General features: G+C 40.9%; 1 protein-coding gene across 1 annotated transcript; it reads right to left on the minus strand.

Moving 5' to 3' along the window:
• Positions 1–2,359: 2,359 nt before the first annotated feature.
• On the minus strand, positions 2,360–3,277 carry LOC127666096 (olfactory receptor 5AC1-like). The gene has a single exon (XM_052158815.1). It carries the CDS (start codon positions 3,275–3,277, stop codon positions 2,360–2,362), a length of 918 nt encoding a protein of 305 aa, XP_052014775.1.
• Between the last annotated feature and the right edge of the window lie 23,781 nt (positions 3,278–27,058).

The raw sequence follows: 27,058 nt of genomic DNA on the forward strand, positions 1-27,058 counted from the left end.
GGTTGAAGGGATACGTGCACAAGTGTGTGTGTGTGTGTGTGTATGTATGTGTTTGTACACTTTTTTTGCAAAGAACTAAAGCTACAAAGACTGATAGAAAAATCACAATATAAGGTAAAATATATTTACCAAAAGCAATGATCAACCTCTGTCAGATGAAGAAATGTTCAATATTTTCTGATATCGATTGTTTAGAAGAATCGGTGTTGCTGCTAGTATTGTTTTTTAGGTTCTATCAAATTTAATGTGGTGTGTGTAATATAGTTATATAAAACCTAAAGATATCCCTGTGTTACAGATTATATAACCACATTACAGAAAATCTGAGAGAATGGAGAACAAATTAAGATGATTTTAAATGATAGATTTTAGTTAAAATGACAAAGGAACCTACGAATTTGAAAGCAAACTAATAATATTAGTAATACAAATAATTATGATAGAAGAAATTTAAACTGAGGTACTGTGTATTTCTGATTAATTCTGCTGCCAGAATCCATAGATGTTTTAAGGAAAATCTCATTGCCAGGTGCAGAATAACTATTCCTTAATAAATTATGGAGATTAAAGGCTCAACAGAGGTTCCAACAAAGGGAAACTGAGGTGGGGGGAGGTGGGAGTGTGTCCGGTAGAGGGGCATATAGGTAGAGGCAGGGGGAGAGAGGAGGGGGAGAGGCTGGGGGCCCGAGGGGAGGGGGGAAATTGGGAAAGGTTTTATCATTGGCAATGTAAATTAAGACAATATTCAATAAAAAAGAATAAAAAAGCAGAAAAAAGTAAATTATGGAGATCACAGAGGATCCCAAATCAATGGACACTATTGCATTTTCTCTTAGTTGCCTGCCAGAGCTATATTATTGAAAGCACTGCACACTCCCAGAGCAGGGAGACAACAGACTGAAGCCAGGGTAGAAGCTTCTCCCTGAGGAGCAGCCCTAACCTTCCTTCACAGTTCCAGAAGGTGCTATTCAGGCTTCAGGGAGGGAAGACTCATCAATAGCTCAAACACCTGACAGGCAATCTGTGCCCAGTGATTCAGTACCAGCACAATAATTAGGGTCAAATCACTGCTTACTGTTGGTCCTATAGGCACGCCAAGGGAAGAGATGTATACCTGGAACTGTAAACCATCTGACAAAAATCACCTAGCTAGTGAGTTCACAAGTATTGTGGTGCAAACTTGCAAAATTATTTTGCCAAATGAACATGTAGACAAACTGCTATGTAGTTGTATTTTTAGACACAGACTAGTATAGCTTTCAACCTGGACCACAGGAGCTTCTTAGTGCAGAAGACCATGGTTAATGCAGCGTCTCAAAAAACAGCTTGAGAAGGAAAGAGGACATGGGTGACAGGAGAAATTGGACGGGAAGCCAGAGGAGTCAAAATGGTGTAAATATTTTGTTCATGAGTGAAATTCTTAAAAAAACAAACCCACAATTGTTTCAATGACTGGCCAAAGTGTTGAAAATGAGTAACTGTTGAGTCCTCAGCTCTGAATGGCCCAACTGTAATTGCTTCTTCCAAGTTCTGAGGAACATGACAGAAGAGTGGGCAGAGGAACAGCCAGAGAAGGGTCAGGAGAGGGGTTCAGTTGAACACTGTCTTCTGTGTTTGACATGGTCATTGCAATTATGCACCAACAGCAGTGGAGTGCACCCACACTGACAAACACAGGAAAGTAGGGTGGGGGACTCTGTCAGTAGGAGGAGAATCAGCAGGTGTGGGAGAAGAGGGTGAGAGGGAACAGAGGATGATACATGGGACTACGTGTTGGCACATGTGTAGAAAACAGAAAAAATAATCAATAGAGGGAGGAAAGAAAAATATGTACACATAACACATGAAGTTTTTGTTTCAATAATTTATAGATATATGTCAAGAAAAGGAAAACTTACTAATCTAATAAAGACAATTTTGTGGCTAATTCATAGTCTCCTTTGACTGTGAACTTGAAAACAATTTATATTATATATTTCCTTAATGACATCATTATTTTGTAATAATATTAATATCAAAAATAACACAAGACAGCCATTTTTAGTCTACATTTTATTTTATCCACAATCTGCAAATAAAATCCCTATTACATCCAAAGTAAAGGGCCAGATGTTATGATGTGCTTAGAAAGAATCTGGTGATACAGAACATCTTGAAGCCGAGCAGTAGTGGCGCACGCCTCTAATCCCAGCACTCTGGGAGGAGGCAGATTTCTGAGTTCGAAGCCAGTCTGGTCTACAGAATGAGCTCCAGGACAGCCAGGACTGTACAGAGAAACCCTGTCTTGCAAAAACCAAATCCAAAAAACAAAAAACAAAACAAAACAAAAGAACATCTTAAAGTTTTCAGAAAATAGTCATCATTTTGTGAGTTTTCTCAAGGCACCTATGACTTCTTTATTTCTTAGGCTGTAAATGAAGGGGTTTAGCAGAGGAATGATAATGGTGTAGAACAGTGAATACATTTTGCCCTGAGAGTTATCTGTGTCAGAGCCGGAGAGTACATATATGATGAAGAGAGTGCCATAGAACAGAGAGACAGACGACAGGTGGGAACTGCAGGTGGAGAAGGCTTTGTTTCTGCCCCTCTCAGACTTTGTTCTCAGGATGGCAAAGAGCACACGGGCATAGGAAACTATTATGCTCATAAAGGTACTCAGTTGTATAAAAATAGCCATAATGAAAGCTACCAATACATTGATAGATGGGTCAGTGCAAGAAATTGAATAGAGTGGCAGGATCTCACAGTAGAAATGATCTATCACATTGGAACTACAAAAAGTTAACCTAAATAACAATCCCACATGAAGTGAGCCATGTAGAAATCCAATGACATAGGATACACATATGAACTGAATACAGAGTCTGTTGGACATCACCACTAGATAGAGCAGAGGGTTGCATATGGCTACATAACGGTCATAGGCCATCACTACCAGGATAAAACATTCTGCAGTTGCACTTGAACAAAAAAAATAAAATTGAGCAAAACACTCACCCATGGATATCATGTCACTCTTATTTAAAAATTTCATAAGCATCTTTGGTGTCACAGAGGATGAAGTACAGGCATCGGCAAAGGCTAAATTTCCAAGGAAAAGGTACATGGGTGTGTGCAGATGAGGGTCCTTCCAGATGAGAAAGATCAAGCCGAGGTTGCCCACCATGGTGGTGACATAGATGAGGAAGAACACCAGGAACAGGGGGACTTGCAGCTCTGGACGATCTGTTATTCCTCTGAGAACAAACTCAGTCAGCTGGGTGCTGTTTTCTTCCATCACACCCCCTCAGGCTGAGAGATTATTGTAAATGTAACCAAGACACAGTAAGAATAGAATCAGATTGAGTCTATTTAACATGCCCCATGTGCTCCAAAATCCATGGCTAGGATAGCGTTCTGTTCCTTTTCTTTAAACATACAAGAAACAGTAAATATTTTGTGCATAGTTTTAATGTATAAACTATTGATATCCAATTATCTCAAAAATAAATGAAATAATAAACGTTAGTGCATATCTAAGTCTACTATCAAATATGTGTGTGCTTATGTGTGGGAGATTATATATGTATATATATATATACATAAAATTACAAAGTACATAATACTTTTTATAATAAAATATCACAGGAGGAGGGAATTGAAGACAGTATCACCACATTGCATTTATGTAATGCTAAAATTATGCAGATTCTTGTACATAATGTAGTATACATATACCCAGCAGTGCACTAGTAAGCTAAAATGAGGACTGCTCAACTGTAACCAGAGGCCTTGATGTATAAACAATAACCAGTATTAGTCATGGGTCATTATTTTGTTACCTTGCTCATTCTTCACAAATTTACCTGAAGACCTCATGCTCAAATCTGTGATTTCCTGAAAGTAATTTTTCCAGGAATGATCATTATGAACCAAAAGAAATAGGGAAAGCTATTGAAATACAGTACATGAAAAAAGCATATACACTAAACATGCCACAGGAGTTTTGTTTCATTTAAAGGAACTATTCTGGGAAGTGTTTTCTTCTCCATCTTTACTGGGAATAGAAAAAAAAAAGTTTGTGGCTTAATTGGGCATGAAAACAAACTATTGAAAGCTATTGTGTTTGCAGTAAGTTCTAACATTAGATCTCCATGAATTGTAGCACTATAATTTTTCTCTGCTAAAAGCTGCACTGATGTAACTGTACTCCCAGCATGATGGACTCCCCATTTCTTCCTGTTTCCAGGAATTCCTGGTGAACCAAGAGTCAGGTGAGGAAGCAGGCTCGTACTGCACAGGTGCCATAAACCTCTGAGTAATTTAGGAATCACTTAGACTCTGGGATACTTTTAAGTAAAAGTAATTTATAAATCAATTTCATATTTGATGGATTGGTTTTATTAAGTCCCCTTGACAAAGGATATATAACCCAAATTTTAAAAACACTTGGGTCCCAATTTCATCTGCAATTTATATAAACATAAACAAGTTTGTAACATTTGGTTTAAGGTTTCACTATAATATACCAGGTTTTCTACAATATAACATTCCCGAGAACTCAATTAGACTAAATTCCCCACTGTTATTGTTAAAAGCATAGCATAGCTGTTACCTGCAGTGACCTCACAAAGCCTCGTGATGGTGATCCAGTCTTTGGTCCACAAACAGGTAAGTTATTCCATTGGGATGTGGCTCTTCTGTTTGCAATTGCTTTGTGTTCTATTTATTAGACAACTCCCCTAAAAAGATGTCTCCAATTGTATTTTCAAATGTATTTAGAAAAGCTTTCATATTTACTTTGGGGATTTCACTTTTTAAAAAGAAAGTAAAATGAAATATTGTTTTCTCACCCATGGATACAAGAAAAGGATTTCATGGAGAGCACTTTGAGGAAAGGAACAGGGTACCAAAACTTGTTTTTTTCATGCCAAATGTTCTTTAGGAAACACGGTTTGGATGGGACTTATATTTATTTCTTCCTATCTTCAATTCTGTTTGGCAAATAAACACTGAAACTCCCAAAATGCTAGCAAAAACTCCCAGTAGAATAAAGCCAATCTGCTGGGCATTCTTCACTAATCATCAAATCATACTAATAAAGCTATTGTAACTTTCTTTACTTATATTTTCTTTCTTGCAAAGACTAAAGTAATAGGTCAATTTTGAGTTGAATGGACTGCTTACTCCATTGATATTCTTTCAATGATATAACAGAAATTCCATCTAACTTTGTCTCTAAGCAACAAGCATACTGTCCTGCATTGAAAAAATATTTCTATCATTGCACATATATTATATAAGAATATGTATGCTAGGCATTTTTCTTATAATTATTAAATATTCTGATAGCATTTGCTGTTATTTAGCCACTTTTATGAGAACTCTTCTTTTAGCAATGAGACAGTAGACTGTTTTACACCCTTAGTACGCTGAGAGAAATTCTTATTGAATGATGCCATTGGCAATGCACAATCATTTCTCACACATGAAATCCACAATTTATTGTGTTCACTCTAATTAGATTTTGCCACTAATGTATTTTCAAATATATTTAGAAAAGCCTTTTGTTTTTGATATATGCATAAAATATTTAAAGCAATAAAGTGATGTAAAAGTACAAAGAAAACAAATTGCTTCAATCTCCATGATATCTGGGAATACACATAATATCTGTGCATTTCATGCCTTCTAAACATTCATGTTAAAAATTAGCTTGATGGCCTTTCCTTCAATCTCTGTTTTATTTTTTTGTCCCTGTCTTTCCACATCATCTAGGTGTCCATCCCATCTGCAGACACCAAACACTATTGATGATGCTAAGAAGCACTTGCTGACAGCAGCCTTATATAGCTGTTCCCTGAGAGGTTTTTCCAGCACCTGACTAAGACAGATGCAGATACTTACAGTCAACCATTGGACTGAGCACAGGGACCCCAATGGAAGAGCTAGGAAAAGGAATGAAGGAGCTGAAGGGGACCACAACCCCATAGGAAGAACTACATCAACTCACTGGATCACCCAGAGTTCTTAGAGACTAAACCACCAACCCAAGATATACATGGAGGGATCCATGGCTCCAGTCACACGTGTAGCAGAGGAAGGCCTTATCTGACATCAGTGGTAGTGGAGGCCCTTGGACCTGTGGAGACTTGATGCCCCAGCATAGGAGGACGCCATGGCGGTGAGGAGGGAGGGAGTGACAGGGTGGAGGAGCACCCTTATAGAGGCAAAGGAAAGGGGAAAGAGGAGAGATGGGATGGGGGATTTGAGGAAGGGAAACTCAGAAGGGGAATATTATTTTAAATGTAAATGAATAAATGAATAAAATGATTATTAAAAATGTTAACTTGATATATACACACTTTACATTCATGTAAACAATATTGGTAAATACTCACCCATTCATATTCCAATAGTTTGTAAATATAAACTTTCTTTTCTGGTCATATTAATTTTTATTTTAAAAAAGATCATTTTAGCCTTCTAGAATTGTAAAATGCTTTTTCAAACCATGTTTATATCATTCACAATCATTTTTGTTTATTTAAGCAGATTTATAATGCATATTTGAAAACACCAAACTGGGCGGTGGTGGCTCACGCCTTTAATCCCAGCACTTGGGATGCAGAGGCAGGCAGATTTCTGATTTCAAGGCCAGCCTGGTCTACAGAGTGAGTTCTAGTACAGTCAGGGCTACACAGAGAAACCCTGTCTCGAAAAAAAACAAAAACAAAAACAAAAACAAAAAAAACAAAAGAAAAGAAAAGAAAAGAAAAAAGAAAACACCAACCATACCCTAAGTTTTAGATTATCTAGAAGTATGTGTGTGTGTGTGTGTCTAATTTGCTAGACATTTTTACATCTTCATTTTATAAAACATCCATATCCTGAACTTTCTCTTTTAAACACTTTCACAATATTCTTGCTTCTGTTCTTCATGTCTTTCCTATCTAACCTGTCAAATTCATGGCTTGAACATGTTTTGTCCCATTATGTAAGTTATACCCTCATTCCTTTATATTTAAGGATTTTTGTGCAGAAGCTTTCTGGTCTAAATTTAACTTTTCTTGCTTATGATTTTCAGGGATTGTTCAATAAATGATTGTCCAGGATAATACATGAAGGGATTTACTTTTTTGTAGTAGTAGACCCTACAATATAACCTTCATTTAAAAGATTAACCCTGAGATTTCACCTCATACCAGTAAGAATGGATAAGATCAAAAATTAAGGAGACAACAGGTGCTGGAGAGAATGTGGAGAAAGAGGAACACTCCTCCCACTGCTGGTGGTATTGCAAGCTGGTACAACCACTCTGGAAATGAGTTTGGTGGTTCCTCAGAAAATTGAGCATAATACTACCGGGAGGATCCTGCTATACACTACTCCTGGGTATGTTCCCAGAGGATTCTGTAGTGTGTAATAAGGACACATGCTACACTATGTTCATAGCAGCCTTATTTATAATATCTAGAAGCTGGCAAGAACGCAGATGTTCCTCAATGGAGGAATGGATACAGAAAATGTGGTATATTTACACAATGGAATAATACTCAGCTATTAAAAACAATGAATTCATGAAATTCTTAGGCAAATGGATGGAATTAGAAAATATCATCCTGAGTGAGATAACCCAATCACAAAAGAACACACATGGTTTGCACTCACTGATAATTGGATATTAGCCCAGAAGCTTGGAATACCCAAGATACAATTCACAGACCAAACGAATCTCAAACAGAGGATGACCTTGTTGGTCATCAAAGGGAGAGAGAGGCCTTTGGTCCTAAGAAGGCTGGATGCACCAGGACGGGGAAGAGTGGGTGGGTTGGTGAGTAGGGGGAGGAGAGGATCGGATAGGGAGTTTTTGGAGGGGAAACTAGGAAAGGGGATAACATTTGAAATGTAAATTAAGAAAATATCTAATAACAAAAAGAAACTTGAAAAAAAGAACTCATCTGGACTCCTTTTTGCATCTCCCTCCACCCCTGCCCCCACCCCCTGCCTTCCTGTCCCCACCCCTTCCTCTCTGCCCCCCTCCCCGCCTCAACCAACTACTTATAATATTTAAAAATGATGCAAAAAGAGTTTATGATTTTTGGTGATGAATTTTAAGTCAGAAATGGTCTGCACTAAAAATAAAAACAAGTCAGCAGCTTGAAGTGGAAACAGTTGGTTCATAAGAGGTCTTACAGTTTCCATGCAATTACCATGGAAGCATCTGTCTCTTGGTGCTGAGGCAGCTGGCTGACCTTATCCCTTAACTGTTTTCCCTTGCAATCCCAGTAAGCGTCTTAAGAAAAAAAAAAAAGGCAGACAAGCACATCTGTCAACACGAGGATGCGGTGAGCACCAGGAAGCAGGAACTCATGGTTCCTGGGCAAGCTCGTAGTAGCTGAGGCTACTCCTTGCACACACTGCTTCCTGTTCACGTTTCCTTCTGCATTCTGATGATGTTTGCCTGTTTCTCTGGCCAGGATCCAAGTGTGAACTTGGGCAACACAGCTGTGCCCTCAGATTCTTCTTGGGTATGTAGCTATCATTAGCCCACAAGGGAAAATAAAAGGAGAGCCAACCTCTTTTTAGAGTTGCATCAAATACAATCAACAGCAATAGCATCAGCAGCAGTGATAATGGTTCCAAGGCTCCAGAAACTACCAAGTGTGCTTGTAAGATGTCATGTAAGCTGAACATATTGATCTGGAAATTATGATCATAGACTATTGATCCAGGAGGACTTCTGGATGTCATTCATTCCTCATATCCTCTCCTCAGCTCACCTCTCCATATCAGCTCCTCACCTCCTCTTTTTATTCAGCCTTCCCATGTTGTTACTGGGGGATGGCCTACAGGAGCCTAAGGAGGAAGAAATCCAATCCAATGATTCTTAGGTCTCACATGAGATGATGCATCTGCATGTAATCTATTCACACTCCAAGATTTATTAGACTTATTAACTTGTTCTTCACATGTTCAATCTCTCTCTGTCTTATCTATCTATCTATCTATCTATCTATCTATCATCTATCTATCTGTCTATCATCTATCTATCTATCTATCATCTATCATCTATCTATCTATCTATCTATCTATCTATCTATCTATCTATCTATCTATCTATCTATCTATCTATCTATCATCTATCTATCTATCTATCATCTATCTATTATCTATCTGTCTATCATCTATCTATCTATCTATCTATCTATCTATCTATCTATCTATCTATCATCTATCTATCATCTATCTATCTATCTGTCTATCATCTATCTATCTATCTATCTATCATCTATCTATCTACCTATCTATCCATCCATCGGCAGCTAAGAAGAAAACTTTTGGAGGTCAATTTTCTCTCCACCATGTGGGTCCTGTAAGTCAGACTCAGGGCATCAGGTGCCCTTACCTACCGAATCATCTCACCAGCTCCTCCTGTATACTTTAAACCCTATCTATATTACTAGGAGTTCTAGTATAATGTCAGTGTAGACTCTGTGAGTCGTTGCCACACTGTAGCAATTTGAAGATCATGAAAACAGACTGTCTTATGTTCCACACGTACATCTTTGCTCTCAACCAACAGTTCTATCTCCTAGTATTGTGTAGTTCTTACCGAGTGTAGTTCTTTCACTCCCCTCTCACATGCTTGCTAGAATCAGCATGGGAAGAGTGGGAACACCGCCTGTAATACAGATAATGTCAATAGTGAGAGCCGGATTCATTATGGTGTAATAGCGCAGTATGGCCACCAGATGGAGGCATAGCACACACATTCCCACCCGCACCACGGTTTCTTATGCTACCTCTTAAAGGAAACCTCTCAACGTGAACAAAAATGAACGCGCTTGTCAACACAGGGAAGAGGGAAAGAGAAGAGTAACGAAAAGTAGTCACACTGTTTAAGCAACAATAAAAAACTAAATTGTTACTAAAGTAGACGCATCTTTCCTTCCTTGAATGATGGATGATTAAAGATATGTATTTCTCATATTCAATAGTAAGCATAGTTTTAAGATTCTACCTCCTCCTGTACCAAGAAAGTAATTTTCTTTGTAAGTATCAAGAAATATCGATGAACACATTGGAGGCACGAACTTTTTGTCAAAACGACGTGCTGACATGAATGTCATTTGACACAGAGATCCACAGGAACTGGGAGGCAGGGCTTCTTTCTTGGGGCTGAATGAGGGAGGTTCAATCCTAAAGCTTCTTCACACGCTCCAAGAGCTCACAGACGATTTAGATTTTGGAGTGGGCCAACTGAAACCTCTGGCTCTGGGTCTAAGTGGTAGCTGACATCTCAGTCACATCCATATCAGCGGAGTGAGCTCTCCAGCACGGTCCCAGCGGTCCCAGTGAGCCAGTACTCAGCTCCCTTCACCAGAGCCAGGTCTACGGTGCTGCCCAGGCCGGGGCTTCCTCTCTCTGCTCTATGGTGTGGGTGTGACGGTGTGACTGTGACGTAGCTGGTGAGGGGCGGGGCATGTTCTGCATAGCCCTTGGACACTCCTGGGGCTGCGTGGTGTGGATCCAGAGATGGTCCTTAGCAGCAGCACCACAGGCTGGGGGACTCCACCGAGTCCTCAGGTGGCAGGGCTGGCTACTCACAGCATCTCCACCCTCGAATCTCCAGTTCCGTCTCTCCTCGTGATGCTCAAACTGTTCCGTTTTTCTTTCTCTCCCATGTGTCTTCCACACCTTTGCACAGTGTCATGGCTCCTGCTACAAGCAGGCCACATAGCTGGCAGGCCTCTGGATGATCCTTCCCTTCCTGTGCCACCCAGCATGGTGGCAAGTGGGACTCTAGGTGTCCACAGCTCATCAGTGTGGCAGGGCGGAGGCTGGTCTCTGGATGTCTGTCTTTCCGTTTCCACGCTGGGTTGCGTTGCAAAAGGCAGGCCTCTGTGCCCACAGCCCGCCCAAGCTGTGCTGTGGCAGATGGGTCTCTGAATGCCATCCTCCTCCTGTGCGGTGGCAGGCGAGCCTCTGCGTCTTACCTACTTTTCATTCATTTATTCTTCTATTTTATTTTGTAAACATTTTTTTCTTCTCTCATGCATTACACCCCGACTACAGTTTCCCCATCCTACTTTCTTCCTAGTCCTCTCTGGCCACCTCCCCTCTCCCCAGATCCACTCCCCCTCTGTTTCTCTTCAGAAGAAGGGCAGCCCTTACAGGGCCTTCGTCAACTGAATATGGAATAACACGTTACAAGACTAGGCACAAACCTTCGTCAAGGCTGGACAAGCCGAGCCACTAGGAGAAAACGATGTTAAAAGGAGGTACAAGAGTCAGAGACAATGCCTATTCCCACTGTTAGGAGTAACACGAGAAGATCAAGGTACGCAACCACAACATATATGGACTTAGGTCAGACCCAACAGACTCTGTGAACCCCTATGAACCTTGCTTAGATGGTTCTGTGGGCTGTGTTCTCTTGATGGTCTTGACCCCTCAAGCTCCTGCACATCCCTGCCCCCTCCCCGTTGTGGGGCTCTGCTGGCTCCACCTACTGTTTGGCTGTGGGTCTCTAAATCTGCTCCCCTCAGTTGCTGGATGATGTCTTCCTGGTGACAATTGCGCTACGCACAGATCTATTAGTATAGCAGCCTATCATTAGTAATCATTTCATTGAATTTTCTCCCCAGTCATGTTTGGTTGCATCCTAGGTCTCTGGGCTTTCCAGCCTCTGATTCTTGGCTATCCAGGCAGTGTCAGGCATGAACTCCCTCTCACGTCATGGGCCTCAAGTTGGACCAGTCATTGGTTGAACACTCCCAGAAGTTTGGCACCACCTCCTATTGCGAATTTGTTCTTTGCGGATCTCCTGTGGTCTGCAGCACAGCTCTTTGCTATCTTGTCTCATATTCCTTAGGTATCTTCTGTAATGCTGGCTTCGTGGTCAGGGTGTATTCAGTTTACACTTGCCTGCAAGCTCTTTGCTTCATTTTGTTTTTGTTTTTGTTTTTGTTTTTCGAGACAGGGTTTCTCTGTGTAGCCCTGGCTGTCCTGGAACTCACTCTGTAGACCAGGCTGGCCTCGAACTCAGAAATCCGCCTGCCTCTGCCTCCCAGAGTGCTGGGATTACAGGTGTGCGCCACCACCGCCCGGCGCTTCAATTTACTTTTAAAGGATAACGTTGCCTAAGATAGTCGTTTGTACCAGGGCTTGGAATCCATCAGTCCAGATGTCTCTGCCTTCAGCGTTTCTGTGAGAGAGGGGCTTGCCAGTTTGTCTTCATGCTCATGGGTTTGGTTGTTGAATGAATATTATACTTTCTCTTGTAGCTTTCAGAGTCATTTCTTCGGTACTATTTGATTTGAACTATGATGTGACCTGGGTGGTTATTTTGTGGTCCTGCTTGTGGATTTGGAATTCTAAGTCCACATGCAGTTGTGTGACCATTTCTTACATGGGAACCATTTTTATTCTTTAAATTTTATTGAATAATCTCTCTCTTTTGTTTGTATCTCAGTTTCATTTTCAATACCGCAGATTCATCAATTTGGTCTCTTATTTATTGCAGTTAACTAGTTTATTACCATCATGGATTCAGTAATTCCTGAATTTTGTCATCACCCACTGGTATTTGTTTTTCCATATGTTCTTGACTATTGGTTTTTCCATTGAGTTTTACATTTTAATTTATTCATCTATTTATTTATTATTTATTTATTTTTACAGTTCAGTCATTATCCCCCCCTAGTCAACCCTCTGACTGTTCCTCATCCCAAAACTCCTCCCCCTTAAATTTTGACTTATTGACATTTCCATTTTTAAGTTTTCCATTTATTTTCAAAATAGCTGTCTTTATGTAGAAATTTTCACTTACTTTTATTTATTTTTGTACATACATATACAAGCTAGTTCATGCTCATTTATATGTTCATTAACATGTGTGCAGGCGCATGCTTGCTCGTGTGCACTTACATGTGTTTGTGTGAGCATGTGGAGGTCAGAGGTCAGTCATCCTGCAGGCATGATTTATTCTTTTGAGACACAGTCTTTCACTGGTTTGTAATTTGTCAAGTGTGCTAGCTGTCTGGCCAGTGAACCTCACAGATTTGCCTGCCTCTTCTTTCACAGTGTTGGAGTACAAGCACACACCACATGTCATCATGTCTTCTTATAAAAAATGTTTTAGTCCTTGTTTGCAACATAAGCACTTTACTGACCGAACTGTCTTCCCAACCCCTTGCTCACCTCTTAAATATCCCTGCAAAGTCTTGAATTGTTGTTTTTATTTCATTCATCATTTTATTTGAATTGCCCTTAAGGTCATTATAATTTTAAAACTAAATTTTTGTACCCAGGGAATAGGTAAAGTTCTTGCAGTACAAGTTTGAGGACCTCAGTTGATCTCCAGAATTCACAGGAAAAGTCAGCTAGAGAGGCAGGGAGAGATGGATTCCTGGTTCTGACCAGCTGACCAGTTTAGCCTGCTTAGCAAATTTCAAGTTGGTGAGAGTCTCTGTCTCAAAAATAAAAGGAAATCACCTGAAGTTTATTTCTGGCCTCTACACAAATCCATTCATACACATACATGCACCTATATACACAGGGACAAACATATGTGACGTGTCTCTCTCTCTCTCTCTCTCTCTCTCTCTCTCTCTCTCTCTCTCTCTCTCTCTCACACACACACACACACACACACAGACATCCACCACCCTAATCCAAGCATTAGAATTACTTCTGTGGACTGCCACTCATGTCAGTAGATTTTGATTCAGTAGGAGGGGTCATGCTGAAGTACTTTTTCACATGTCTTGCTCTGTGTTCTAATTGGACATCTCTTGGGATGGTGTGATGGTTTGAACATGCTTGGCCCATGGGAAGTGATACTATGAGGCAGTGTGGCCTTATTGAAGGATATCTGGCCTTGTTAGAAGAAGTATGTCACTGTGGAGGTGGGCTTTGAGGTCTCATAGATAAACTCAGTCTGACCAGTGGAATACAGAGGCTCCTCCTAGATAACTGTCCTCCTAGAACCTTGTCTCTTCCTGGTTGCTTTTGAATCAGGATGTAGAACTCTGGGTTCCTCCAGTACCATGTCTGTCTGCATATTGCCATGTTTCCTGCCATGATGATAATAGAGTAAACTTCTGAAAGTTATAAGCCAACTGCGATTAAATGCTTGCCTTTGTAGGAGTTGCTTGGGTCTTTTGACAGCAATGAAACCCAAGCTAAGACAGAAGTTGGTACCAGAGTGGGCTATTCCTGTGATAGACCTGACCATGCTTTTGTTTGGAGGAATGTGGATTTTTGGATTTCGGATTAGGATAACAGTGAAATGCTTTAAGTGGGGCTTAACAGGTCATACTAGTAAAAGCATGGAAGATAGTTCTGAGTGTGATTTGAACTGTTAGGGCTTGGATAAAGAGATTTCAGAGAATTCTTTTTAAAGATTTATTTATTTATTATATGTAAGTACACTGTAGCTATCTTCAGACACCCCAGAGGAGGGCATCTGATCGCATTACAGATGGTTGTTAGCCACCATGTGGTTGCTGGGATTTGAACTTAGGACCTTCAGAAGAGCAGTCAGTGCTCTTAACCGCTAAGCCATCTCTCCAGCCCCTCAGAGAATTTTAGTATGGTGCTTAGAGATTATTGAGATATTTTGGTGAAGAATGTGGTTGCCTTTTGCCTTATCTGAAGAATCTTTCTGAGGCTAAGGTGAAAAGATTTCAATTAAATGCATTGGAAGAAGAAAACTCAAAACAGCCTAGCATAGTCTTTGTCCCATGGTTCAGTCTTATAAGGACTGTTCTGATCAAGCATAGGAAACTTAGAAAGGAAAAATATAAAAATATGGTTCATGGATTAAAAGGGCAGCTGAAAATGGAATGGAGCTAAATCCTGTGTTTGAGCCTGTTAAATGGAATTAAAGGAATGGCGACCTTGAGGCAAGATCCCACCCAGCTAAGCTTATTGTTTCTGCATTTGCAGATGAACAAGGGATAGTTGTATCATTTTAGGTGTTATTATGACCTAGCTATTTTTTTTCATTTAGACATAAGGAGGTATTATTTTATGTCAAATTGACAAGGGATTAATTGGGATGGTTATTCTTGGTTATCAACTTGATTATACCTGGAATGAACTGCATTCCAGAAATGAGGCTTCACTCGTGATCCAGATCTTGAGTAATAGTGGCTATAGAAAGATCTTGTGAAAAGGAATGAAAGAAATGCTTAGGTCCAGGCATGGTGATACATGCATTTAATCCCAGGAGACAGACGCAAATGCATCTCTGAGTTCAAGGTCAGTCTTTACAGTGAATGTTCCAGTTAAAGAAAAGCTTAGGTCTAGGCATGATAGTATACACCTTTTAATCCCAGCACACAGGTGATAGAAGCATGCAGAGCTCTGAGTTCAAAGTCAGTCTACAGAGCAAGTTCCAGGACAGCCAAGCTTAGGCAGTGAATGAAATCATTGAAAACAGAAAGCTGGTAAGGTTAAAATAAACAAGAGGGCCATGTTCCAGCTCCTGCAAGCAGCGGAACGTGGCAGCTTTGTCTGGGTGGCACTGGTTTTAAAGTGAAGAGTACAAGGAATTACAGGGACAATTGATGTGGGTTAGCTGGAGCTAACACATTAACAATGATTATGAAGACATCAGAACACTGAGGTGAAATCTTCTGGCAAGTGTTTTTGAAAGCACAAAGAAGCTGTGTTCTGAAGAGAGCTGAGATGTACCTCATGCTGGCAGCTGGACTTGGTAATGTGTAAACATCATCCAGGTGCTACTAGTTTTGAAGGCATGAAGGGGCTGTGGAGAGTAGCTGAGGCTTGGCACTGTGAACACAGCCTATGAAAGGCAGTTTGTAAAAGTGCTGCCTAGTTGCAGTGGGAGATCCCAGTACATAAGAGATGCTGGTAGCATGGGATGATCATCAAGAACAGCAGCAGCAGTGGAGTGGAGTCAACCATAGCCTAGACGGCTACAGAGGGCAGAGCTGGAGAAGTGACCCAAGCCCTTTGGAGGAACCTAGAAGATATGACCCCAGACACGGGAACAAGAAACTGTGAAGTCGAAGTTGCCTTGGAGACCCCAAGATTTTAGAGATGACAGAGCTGTGGGATACCTGACCAAGCAAGTTGCTTACAGGGAGTCGAACCAGCCCAAGAGAAAGAACTGTGTTGCAGTTTAAAGTTTAAAGGAGTTGGACATCAGACACAGAGATGCAGAGTTTGGAGGTTGGCCAGTTGGTTTTTGTTTTTGCTTTGTCCTATATTTGCTTGCTATGACATTTTTAGAATGGTAATGTATATATCCTGTGATATTGGAAGCATGTGATATGCTTTTTTGTTTTGACTTTATAGGGGATTACAGTTATGAGATTTCATCAATCTCAGAAGAAACTTAGAGCTTTTAAACATTCTTGAGACTGACTGTGATGGACTATTGGGGACTTTTGAAGTTAGAGTACATGTATGTTTTATTAAGCTATGGGTAGGTATGGCCCCATAGACTCATGTGCTTAAAAAAAGCTTATGAGGGCTGGGGAGTGGAATGTGGTGATTTAAATATGCTTGGCCTATAGGAAGTGGCACTATGAGGAGTTGTAGCCTTTATAAGAAGTGTAGCCTTGTTAGAGGATGTGTGTAACTGTGGAGGCCGAACTTTGGGTTGTCATGTGTATATTCATATCTGGCCAGTGGTATCTCCTAACAGACTGCAGAAGACAGTTTCTTCCTGCCCGTGTATCAGGATGTAGAACACTTTGCTCCTCTTGGACCAAGTTTGCCTGCATACTGCCATGCTTCCTGCTATGATAATAGACGAAACTTTCTGAAACTGTAAGCCAGCCCCAACGAAATGTTTGCCATATAACAGTTGCTTGGGTCATCGTATGTTTCTTCACAGCAATGAAACCCAAATCACCACAGATGGCTATCTCTTCTCATTTGCATGAGAATTTTTTCTTTTGGCTTTATTTACATTGCAAATGTATCTCCTTTCCTTGTTACCCCTCCAAAAACCCCCTATACCACCTCCCCCCTCCCTGTTCACCCCCCTCACCTTCCTGACTGGCATTCTCCTATTCTGGGGCATTGGGCCTTCACAGGACCAATGGACTCTCTTCTAATTGATGTCAGACAAGGCCATCTTCTGCTACATATGTAGCTAGAGCTATGGGTCCCTCCATGTGCACTCTTTGGTTGGTGGTTTAGTCCCTTGGAGCTCTGGGGGTATTGGATGGTACATATTATTGCTCCTCCTGCAGGGCTGCAAACCTCTTCAGCTCCTTGGGTTCTTTCTCTGCGCATTGGGGACCCTATGCTCAGTCTATTGGTTGGCTGTGAGCCATGGTTATTTTGATCCACCTTCCAATAAGGATCAAACCATCCACTCGTTGGTCTTCCTTCTTCTTGAGCTTGATGTGGTTTGCGAATTATATCTTGGGTATTTGAAACTTTTGGGCTACTATCCACTTATTGGCGAGTGTAAACCGTGTGTGTTCTTTTGTGATTAGATTACCTCACTCAGGATGATATTTTCTAGCTCCATCCATTTGCCTAAGAATTTCATAAGTACATTGTTTTTAATAGCTGAGTAGTGGAAAAAAGACAGCATTTTCAACAAATAGTGCTGGGTCAACTGGCAGTCAACATGTAGAAGGATGCAAACTGATCCATTCTTATCTCCCTGTACAAAGCGCAAGTCCAAGTTGATTAAGGATCTCCACATAAAACAAGATACACTGAATCTAATAGAAGAGAAACCGGCAAAGAACCTGGAACACATGAGCACAGGGGAATATTTCCTGAATAGAACACCAGTAGCTTATGCTCTAAGATCAAGAATTGACAAATGGAATCTCATAAAATTGCAAAGCTTCTGTAAGGCAAAGGACACTATCAATAGGACAAAATGGCAACCAGCAGATTGGGAAAAGATCTTTACCAATCCTACATCTGATAGAGGGCTAATATCCAATATATACAAAGAACTCAAGAGGTTAGACTCTAGAGAACCAAATAATCCTATTAAAAATGGGGTACAGAGCTAAACAAAGAAGTCTCATCTGAGGAATACCAGATGGCTGAGAAACACCTAAAGAAATGTTCAACATCTTTAATCATCAGGGAAATGCAAATCAAAACAACCCTGAGATTCCACCTCACACCAGTCAGAATGGCCAATATCAAAAACCCAGGTGATAGCAAATGCTGGAGAGGATGTGGAGAAAGAGGAACACTCCTCCATTGCTAGTGGGATTGCACAGAGTGGTCAAACCACTCTGGAAATCAGTCTGGCAGTTCTTCAGAAAATTGGACACAGTATTACCTGAGAACCCAGCTAGACCACTCCTGGGCATATGCCCAAAAGGTGCTTCAACATATAGCAAGGACTCATGCTCCACTATGTTCATAGCAGCCTTATTTATAATAGCCAGAAGCTGGAAAGAACCCAGATGTCCCTCAACGGAGGAATGGATACAGAGCATGTGGTGCATTTACACAATAGAGAATTGTTTCAATGAACGGCCTCTTTGTCTGAGTTCAATCCTCAGAAGTGTCCAGAGAGGAGAAAACCTCTGTGGTAACAGTGAAAACACTAAAACAAGCCAAATAGACAAGGAAAGTTTCTTAAAGCTACAATGCAGCAATAACTATAGAAATCAAAGAAATGAAAGGTACATTGGAACATTTTGTATTAAAACATGAAAACTAATAAACATAAAATTGCAGCTTGCCCTCCTGAGAGACAGAGAGCATGACCAGCTGTGGCTGACAAGCTCAATAGTGAGCCAAGCTGCAGGGCAGCAGACAGAGGACAGGGTAGTGTGCTGTGGCCTGGAGCTCCCTCAGAAACGTCATAACTGAGTAAGGCCCACCAGTCCTAGGCCCACCAGTGGGAACCTGGCATGGAGCAGGCGCAGATGCAGCCCCTACTGCTTGCCCTTCCACAGGAGATAGAGAGTGTGGGGTGCCAGCGCTGCCTGCAGGCTACGAGTAGGAAGGCTGAACCTGGTGAGCCTTGGGGTGGCACACATTGAGGGCAGGGAGGTGTGTGGTAGGCAGGAGTTCATAGAAAACCTGCTGCTGGATGCCCTGCATAGCTTCAATATCACCCTGACTCCCAGAACTATATCTGAGTCGAGTCTTTGCATTGGTCCAGTATTTATGGTGCTATAGAAGGCAGAAACCTTGAACCAGACCCATGACTGGTTGCAATGAATATTTGCAAAGTTGTCTGGGGGAAAAGAGAAACATCAAACAAAAACCCTCAAACCAGCAAAAAACAAACCAACCAAAAAAACAAAAGACATACATATATTACACACTGGCATTTCCAGTGCCACTATGATGAATGATATTTGGTGGAGATGGGGGTGAGGGTGGGGGAGGGGGTGTGTGAGTGGGGTTGGGGTTGGGGTGGATAGAGGAGACAATGGAGAGGGGAGTCAGCAGTGGCAAGAGGCAGAACTAGAGATGCAGCAGCAATGATAGGGAGAGAGAAGGCTGTGGGGGATGAGGGGATGGGCATGGGGCATGTTCTTGCCCAGTAGGGCTGACAGGGTGGTGTGCAGCAGCCTGGAGCTTGTAGGACAACTCAGCCTCTGAACACACTGCCCAGTTGCAACACTAACACTGCCCTGCTTCTGAACAATGACAGGACGTCCAAGAGAAAGAATGTGTTGATGTTAATGGCCTGTGATACCACTGAGAGCCATGCCTGGGTCCATGGCCTATTACAGCTGGGGTCTGTGTTAATGTCAGTGACCCATGTTTCCACAGAAGGCCATGCAGATAGATGCTCATGGTCTGTGTGGCTGCCTGAAGCCGTGTTGATATTTGTAGGATTACTACCAACTGAGGGCTATGCTGGTGTCTGTAGCCCATACAATGGGAGAGGGCTGTGATGGTGTCCATGGCTTGTATGCCAACTGAGACCATGCTGAGGTTAGTGGCCTGTGCTGCCACTGGAAACCATATACTGTTTCCAGAAACCATGTGTAAATCCATGATCTGTGCTTGTACTCACTATAAAGGGCAAAGAAGGTACTTTTGACATGGTATTGATGACTGTATGTTCACAGTTGAGAAAGAGGGATACCCCTGACCCCCTTCCCCTTATCCCCATCCAAAAGAAGTAACAGCTTAGACAGAAAGCCATTGAAGAAAACGTTAAAGATTGTGATAAGAATGTTGAAGTATAGCTCTCCACAATTCATGGCTTTGGGTGGAGAGTGTGGGTGGGGAAGGACTCTTTTCTTTAAGGGGCTTGATCATGCTCCAGTGAATATATAACTAGCACAAATTATAATTGTTGCTTTTCTTTTTCTTATTTTTTTTTGGGTGGGGGACACATGTACGGGTGTTGAACCTGGGAAGACTGGGAAGTGAATGTTCTTGGATTCATGATGTGAAATTCCCAAATAATCAATAAAAGTATTAATGAAAAATGAACATAAAGGTAATAAGAATAAAACAATCAAAGAGAAGGGGAAGTGTGAAAAGAATGAACACGCATGACTGAAGTAAAAGACAGAGTGGGAAATACGAGGCAGACCAAGAGATAAGAATTTGAATATAACCTGGGGATCCATCATGTCTGCAGACACCAAACCTGGACATTGTTGCTGTTGCCAAAAGGTGCTTGCTGGCAGGAGCCTGGTGTGGCTGTTCCTTTGGAGGTTCTGCCAGCAACTAACCAATGCAGATGTGGATGCTTGGAGCCAACAATTAGACTGAGCTCAGAGGCCCAGGTGGGGGGCTGACTGTAAGATTGGAGGAGTGGAGAGGGATTGCAACCCCATAGGAAGAACAACGTCAGCTGGTAGGACTACCCAGTGCTCCCAGCGACTAGACCACCAACCAAGAAGTGTACAGGGAAGGATCTAGATACACATGTAGCAGAGGATGGCCTTGTCTGACATCAATGGGAGGAGAGGTCCTGGGTCCTATGGAGGTTTGATGCCCCAGCACAGGGGGAAGCTGGAGCAGTGGAGTGGAAGTGGGTGGGTGGGTGAGGGAGCACCCTCATAGAGGCAAAGGGCAGTGGGGAGAGGGCAGATGTGGGAGGGGTTTGTGGAGGGGGAACCGGGAAGGGGGATATCATTTGAGATGTAAACGAATAGAATGATTAATTAGAACATTTTTGATAATAAAAAAAGAAAGATGAAAACTCCTTGCCTGGTGCTATACACCTAGCCAACCACCCAAGGCTGGAGAGGTCATAGACCCTAGAAGAGAACTTACTACTGCCAGTTCCTAAATCAAAATGGCTTCTAGCTGTGTTCTATATATTCACTCTTCTACTCACAGGTAAATGTAGCTTTCCACCTTGTCAAATGGGATGTTTTGTGCAGCATGCAGATGTCACTGTAGAGATGCAGAATTGGTTAAAACGCAGGGAACTGACTGGGGGGGGGGTGTGTTTGCAGTCCCAGCTGGCACATCTACAGTGCAACTCTTAACCCAAGGCTCAGGTTACATCTTGGAAGACGGAGCAGAAAGATGAACAGGATACCTGCAGTTAGTGTTTGTAGACATGGCAGGATGCTGCATTGGGAAATTTGAATGTATGGTTGATTAATTAAGACCTGCATAATGGCCACACCCCTTGACATGCAAATATGAAATCTGGAAATTTCAACAATGATTTTGCAAGCGCCTACCACTAGAAGAACTACAGGCAATTGGGAGGGACACTCAGTTTTCTCTAGAGATGAGCCCCTGGTAGGTTACCTCACTCCAAGTGTGTATTTCTAACCATTTCTGTATCTGAGTAACACTAAGTGATGTGTGTGTATGTATGTGTGTGTATGTATGTGTCTGTATGTACATACTAAGCACTTAAGTTGGAGTTGGGGGGCATGATAGGATTTGGACTAAGGGGAGATGTAGGGGTGGAAATGACATAAATATAGTGAATTCATATGTGAAATCCTATGACAAATAAATATTTTAAATTAACAAAGCAAATAAAGGAAATATTCAAACATTTGATAAAGGCAAGAACATGAAAAAGACCAAAAAAAACCTTAAAATATTAAAAAATATAGTAATAGCATAAAAGAAAACATGATCAAATAGCCATGGTTAATTTCAGATTCTATAACGTTAGAATTGGCCAGGCCTTCTTAGGGGTGGGGGCTGTGTCTGGAGTCCATGTCTTCTTTGTTCCCATCACCCACGATGGTACTCTATCCTAGCTGAGGGTCACTTTGGTTAAGGAGTTGTTGTTGGAATCACAGCTGCATTAACTTGAGAAACCTACATTCTTTGCATTGTGGCAGTAGTTGATTGCTGTGGTGAATTGTAGTCTCATCACTGGAGATGTGCCCACTGGCCTCTAAGGTCACGCCACAGGAATGGCAAGTCTCCAAGCCACATGGGGGGCCTCAAGTGGCTCAGGGAGTACAGCCAACAGAGCACTGACATTTTGCATTGGAAATAGAGACATGAGGGAACCTGGCACTTTGCCTGCCCGTCTCAGCACTTTCAGTGCCTAGCTGTAGATAACCCTGTGGGAAGGAGACAGCTGTAGAAATCCTACAGTGTGCTGGATGTGGGCCCAGAGCTTGTACTTGCAGCAGGCAGCAAAACATATGATAAGATAACCTTGGAGGCTGAGAAGCTCTCTTGCTACAGGCTCAGAACTATAAGCTTCTGCAGCAATCTATAGGCAACATGTCTCACAATTCACCTCAAACACCAGGCCACTGAGAAAAGGGCCTTCTATCACTCAAGCTCCCTACTGCTCATACTTCTGAGCTGATCTCCATGTGACTCTCTTCCACTCTATTACTGCTTCTCAGGTGGTCTTCCTGCCTACACACTGGGGCAGGGTGTCTATAGATACTCTCATTTATCATAGTTCTTTTTATTTTTTATCTTTTAAAGCTTATTATTTTATGTGTGTGGGTGTTTTGTCTGTCTGTCTGTTTGTGTACCATGTGTGCCTCATGCTGGAGAAGGCCAGAAGAGAGCATTGCATCCTCTGGGACTACAACTACAGATGGCTTGAGTCACCATGATTCTAGAAAATGAACTCAGGTCCTCTAGAAGTACAGTTAGTGCTTTTAACCACTAAGCAATCTCTTGCCCCAATAGTTTTGTTTTTAGGTCTTTAGACAGTCTCAGTCTTGAACAATAGGCCCTGTAGTGGCTATTCCTGGTTGTCAACTTGACTATATCTGGGATGAACTACAATCAAGAAATGGAAGGCTCACCTGTGATCCTAATCTGGAGTCTCAGAGATAGAAGTTTTTGACCTGGATCTTGGCATGGAGATCTTGAAGCATAGTGGCTATGAATTCCAGAAGATTAAGACCAGGAGATCTCTGAGTTCAAGATCATCTGGGATTAAAGGCACGGGGACACATGCCTTTAATCTGGGCCACACCCTCTTCTGGAGACCTACAACTTTTAATCTGGGCTACACACTCTGCTGGATATCTATATAAGGACATTGGAAGAAGGAAGACTTACTTAATCTTCCTTGCCTGCTTGCCTCGTGGGACTGAGCAACTGCTAGATCCTTGGACTTCCATCCACAGCTGCTGTTGACCATTGTTGGGGACTACAGACTGTAAGTCATTGACACATTCCCTAACTATATAGAGACCGCCCATATGTTCTGTGACTCTAGAGAACTCAGACTAATACCGGTCCTCTGCAAGTTAGCAGATAAATATGGTGGATTTCTCTTTCCCAATGCTGATTAGGAAAAAGTCCCTGTCATGAGGAATCCCTGCAATGGCTTTTAGCCTTCTGAGAACTATTGGTTTCTCCTGCATTGAAGACTGCCAGTTTCTTGCCACCAGAGTTACCTTGTCATATCTTGTAACCATGGCTTTGATGTTCTCCTACCTACATTCTAAGAGCCCAGGGTGCAACTGCAGACTGTTTACTGTGTCACCTTTCTGTTTTCTTATTCTGAGTTCTAAATTATCCTTGACTTAATTTCCTAAATCTCAGTACTCTTCTTTCTATTGCTTCTTAGAATATAGTCTCTCCTTTGTTACACAGACTCATCTCATTCACAGAGTCAGATGAACAAAGACACAAAGCTGCCATCTTACTCCTGATGTCACTGCTGGAGCATCCAAAGATGGCACCACTACTACACAGTTAATTGATTAAAATAAGGGTACACAGTGGCATCTAAAACATTAGAAAATAAAATAAATCAGATCCAAAGCAGTGCATGTTATATGATTTCACTTACAAACTCAGGAAAGAGCCCCAACAAATAATTATCTACACTGACAATTCATTTCCTTGAAAATAGATTGCCACTTGAAGGAAGGAGGATTAGCTTTGCTCATGGTTCATGGCACAAAAGACTTGGGGACTGGCATGGTTCAGTTCATGTCCACAAAAGCATGAGGCATCTTGCCACATCATGGTGGATGACCATGAAGCAGAAAGCTAGCCACCAAAAGAGATGGGAATTATCTTCAAAGGTTAACCCCTATGCACCTTTTATTCAGTTAGCACCATATCCAAAAAGTTCTACAACTTCTCTAAACACTAATGCTAGTTGCAAACCCAGCGTGCAAACACATGAACCTCTGGGGGACATTTTACACTCAAGCCAAAGTTGAGTGTAATGGAAAGTTGAGCAGAAATAGGTTTCCACTTAATCTGTAGGATAGAAAACCTAAGGAAGTTAGTGACAGAAATGGTGTAGTTAACAATTGTTTTAGTAGTTTGTGCACTGGATTATTTGGTGACCATGTTTCTTGAAACAGGAAGTTTGGAAAGAGTTCTAGGCTTAAAGATGGTGTTGTGAAGCTCTTAGTCTTTGACTAGATTAAGTATAAAGATGCTTAAGAAATATCTTTAATACTTTCATCTATTTTCATATCAGGTTATTTTTTGTAATAGAGTTGCTTGAGTCCTTAAATATTTCCCTGTACAGCAGAATAATGAGTAGTCCATTTTTATATGAACTAAATTTTTGTTATCCATTCATCAGTTGACAGACATCTAAGGAGGATTCCATTTTCTGACATTTGTGAATAGAGTATCAATGAATAAAGGTGATGAAGTACATCTGTAGTAGACCATTGAGTTCCTTTGAAATATGACAAAGAATCATACAGCTAGAACATATGGTAGATCTATCTCTAATGTTTTTTTGAAGAACTTACACACTGATTTTCAAGGTGGTTGTGCCAATTTTCATTCCCATCAGCAGTGAATAAATGGTACTCATTCCTAACATCCATACCACCATTTTTTCCACTTAAAAACTTAGATAGATTCAACTTAGAATCATAAAATACATTCATAAAATAACTAATAAAATAACTTTTCAAATTATTTTATAACATAGACAGGGAAGGGCCACTTCAAAAGTTAGTTTTGCAAAGCCATTATTACCCTGGTATGCAAACTAGCTAAAAAAAACCTGACCAAAAAAAAACCATCAACAAAACTAGAATTATAGGTCAATCTTCTTTATGAACAGAGAGTAAAAGTTCTCAATAAATTACCTGAAAACTGAATTCAATAATATCCCAAAACCCAGACCCAGAGAGATTTTCTCTCATTTGTGGATGCTAGCTTTGAATCTTTAGATTTATGTATTTCACTTTTAATACTCATAGATATCAGGGAGTTAATAAGAGGCCTTAGATAGGGTGACTTTTATGGGAGGGAAACATAAAACAGTAGTATAGAGGCATAAGGTTGATTAATGAAAAAGTAGGGTTTAAGTTAGAGTTGGGGAATGGGAAGGCAAAGAGAGGAAGGAATATGGTTAGAAGTGAATGAAACAAAACATATTTAAAAATATATGGATATAGATTATCATAGAATAATGGATTATAGAAAATTATCCTATAATGGGTGATAATGCTCCCACTAGACAACCCAGGCTAACAAATAAAAACCAGGAATGGGTTACCTATTTTTATTGCTATTTGTTGATTGAGAGACACCCAGGCCAATTCCATTTTATGTCCATTATAAATATCAGAATTGTTGGCCAGTTAGGTCCTATAGACCACCCAGCATTATAGACTACTGGCAATGCTATTGGCTGTCTTCCAAAACATGACAGTGAGATCTTGCTACTGAAGACATCATATACTCAAATCATAGAACATGGAGGTATCAAACTGGCACTGACCTAGAAGCTTCATTTCTACTAGTTAGCTTTCATAGAGCTAGAAGTTCCTGTGCATGCTACCAGAGGAGAAACATAATTAACTGTGAATCCTAAAAGTTACATAATGACTGACTTTACAAGGTATGCACATTGGTGTAATAGTGGCAAAAACATCATAAGAATAGCCGAGCACTTTCTGAGTAGATTTGAGTCCTACATCTCAGGATGAAAACTGTATTTGGCTTTACTGTGTTTTTCTAAGAACTTGTAACTAGACAAATTGAAGGCCATATGGAAGAACCTATTAGTGTCATTCTGATAAACAGGCATGATATTAATCTGACTTCTAGATTAATATATCACTCTATGGGACTTTCGGGGAGTGAGGAGCCAGAAAGGGGAAATCATTTGAAATGTAAATTAAAAATATATCAAATAAAAAAAATAAAAAAGAAAATAAAAAAGAAAACATCAAACCCCAAACTAACAATTTAGAAATTTGGCTGAGAAGTACTTTTTTTAAAAAAATTGTATCTCTAGCCAAGGGAAATGAAAATAATTTCTTTGGTATTTTGTCTTAGTCCCATCAGGATAGATCAAAAAGCTGCATTTGTACCCTGCTGGTTGTTTGCTTGGGTGTGTACAGTTTTTCAGTTTTATATAATCTCACTTGGCTGTAGCTAGTGGTGCCTATGAAGGCATGCCAATAAAAATCTTTCTTAAGAATTATGCCAAAAACCAGTACTCATGGTTTTCTTTGTAATGTATTTATAGGTTTAAGTACTTTATCTAAACTTCCTTAAACCCATTTTGAATTTATTTTCATATATGGCGTGAGATACTGAGTAGTCAAGTGGTCTTCCATCTATAGATCTTCAATTTTCTTAACATCTATTATTGGAGAGACTTTTCTTTCATTACTTTGTATTCTTGGCACCACTGCTAAAAAACATTGATTATATGTACTTGGGTTTATTTATGGGCCTTCCATTCTTA

This window comes from Apodemus sylvaticus, chromosome 15, assembly GCF_947179515.1.
Source record: "Apodemus sylvaticus chromosome 15, mApoSyl1.1, whole genome shotgun sequence".
Classification (NCBI taxonomy): Eukaryota; Metazoa; Chordata; class Mammalia; order Rodentia; family Muridae; genus Apodemus; species Apodemus sylvaticus.

Bases quoted from the DNA above. Each gene is read 5' to 3' on its own strand.
- LOC127666096 (XM_052158815.1), bottom strand. From the start codon at position 3,277: ATGGAAGAAAACAGCACCCAGCTGACTGAGTTTGTTCTCAGAGGAATA.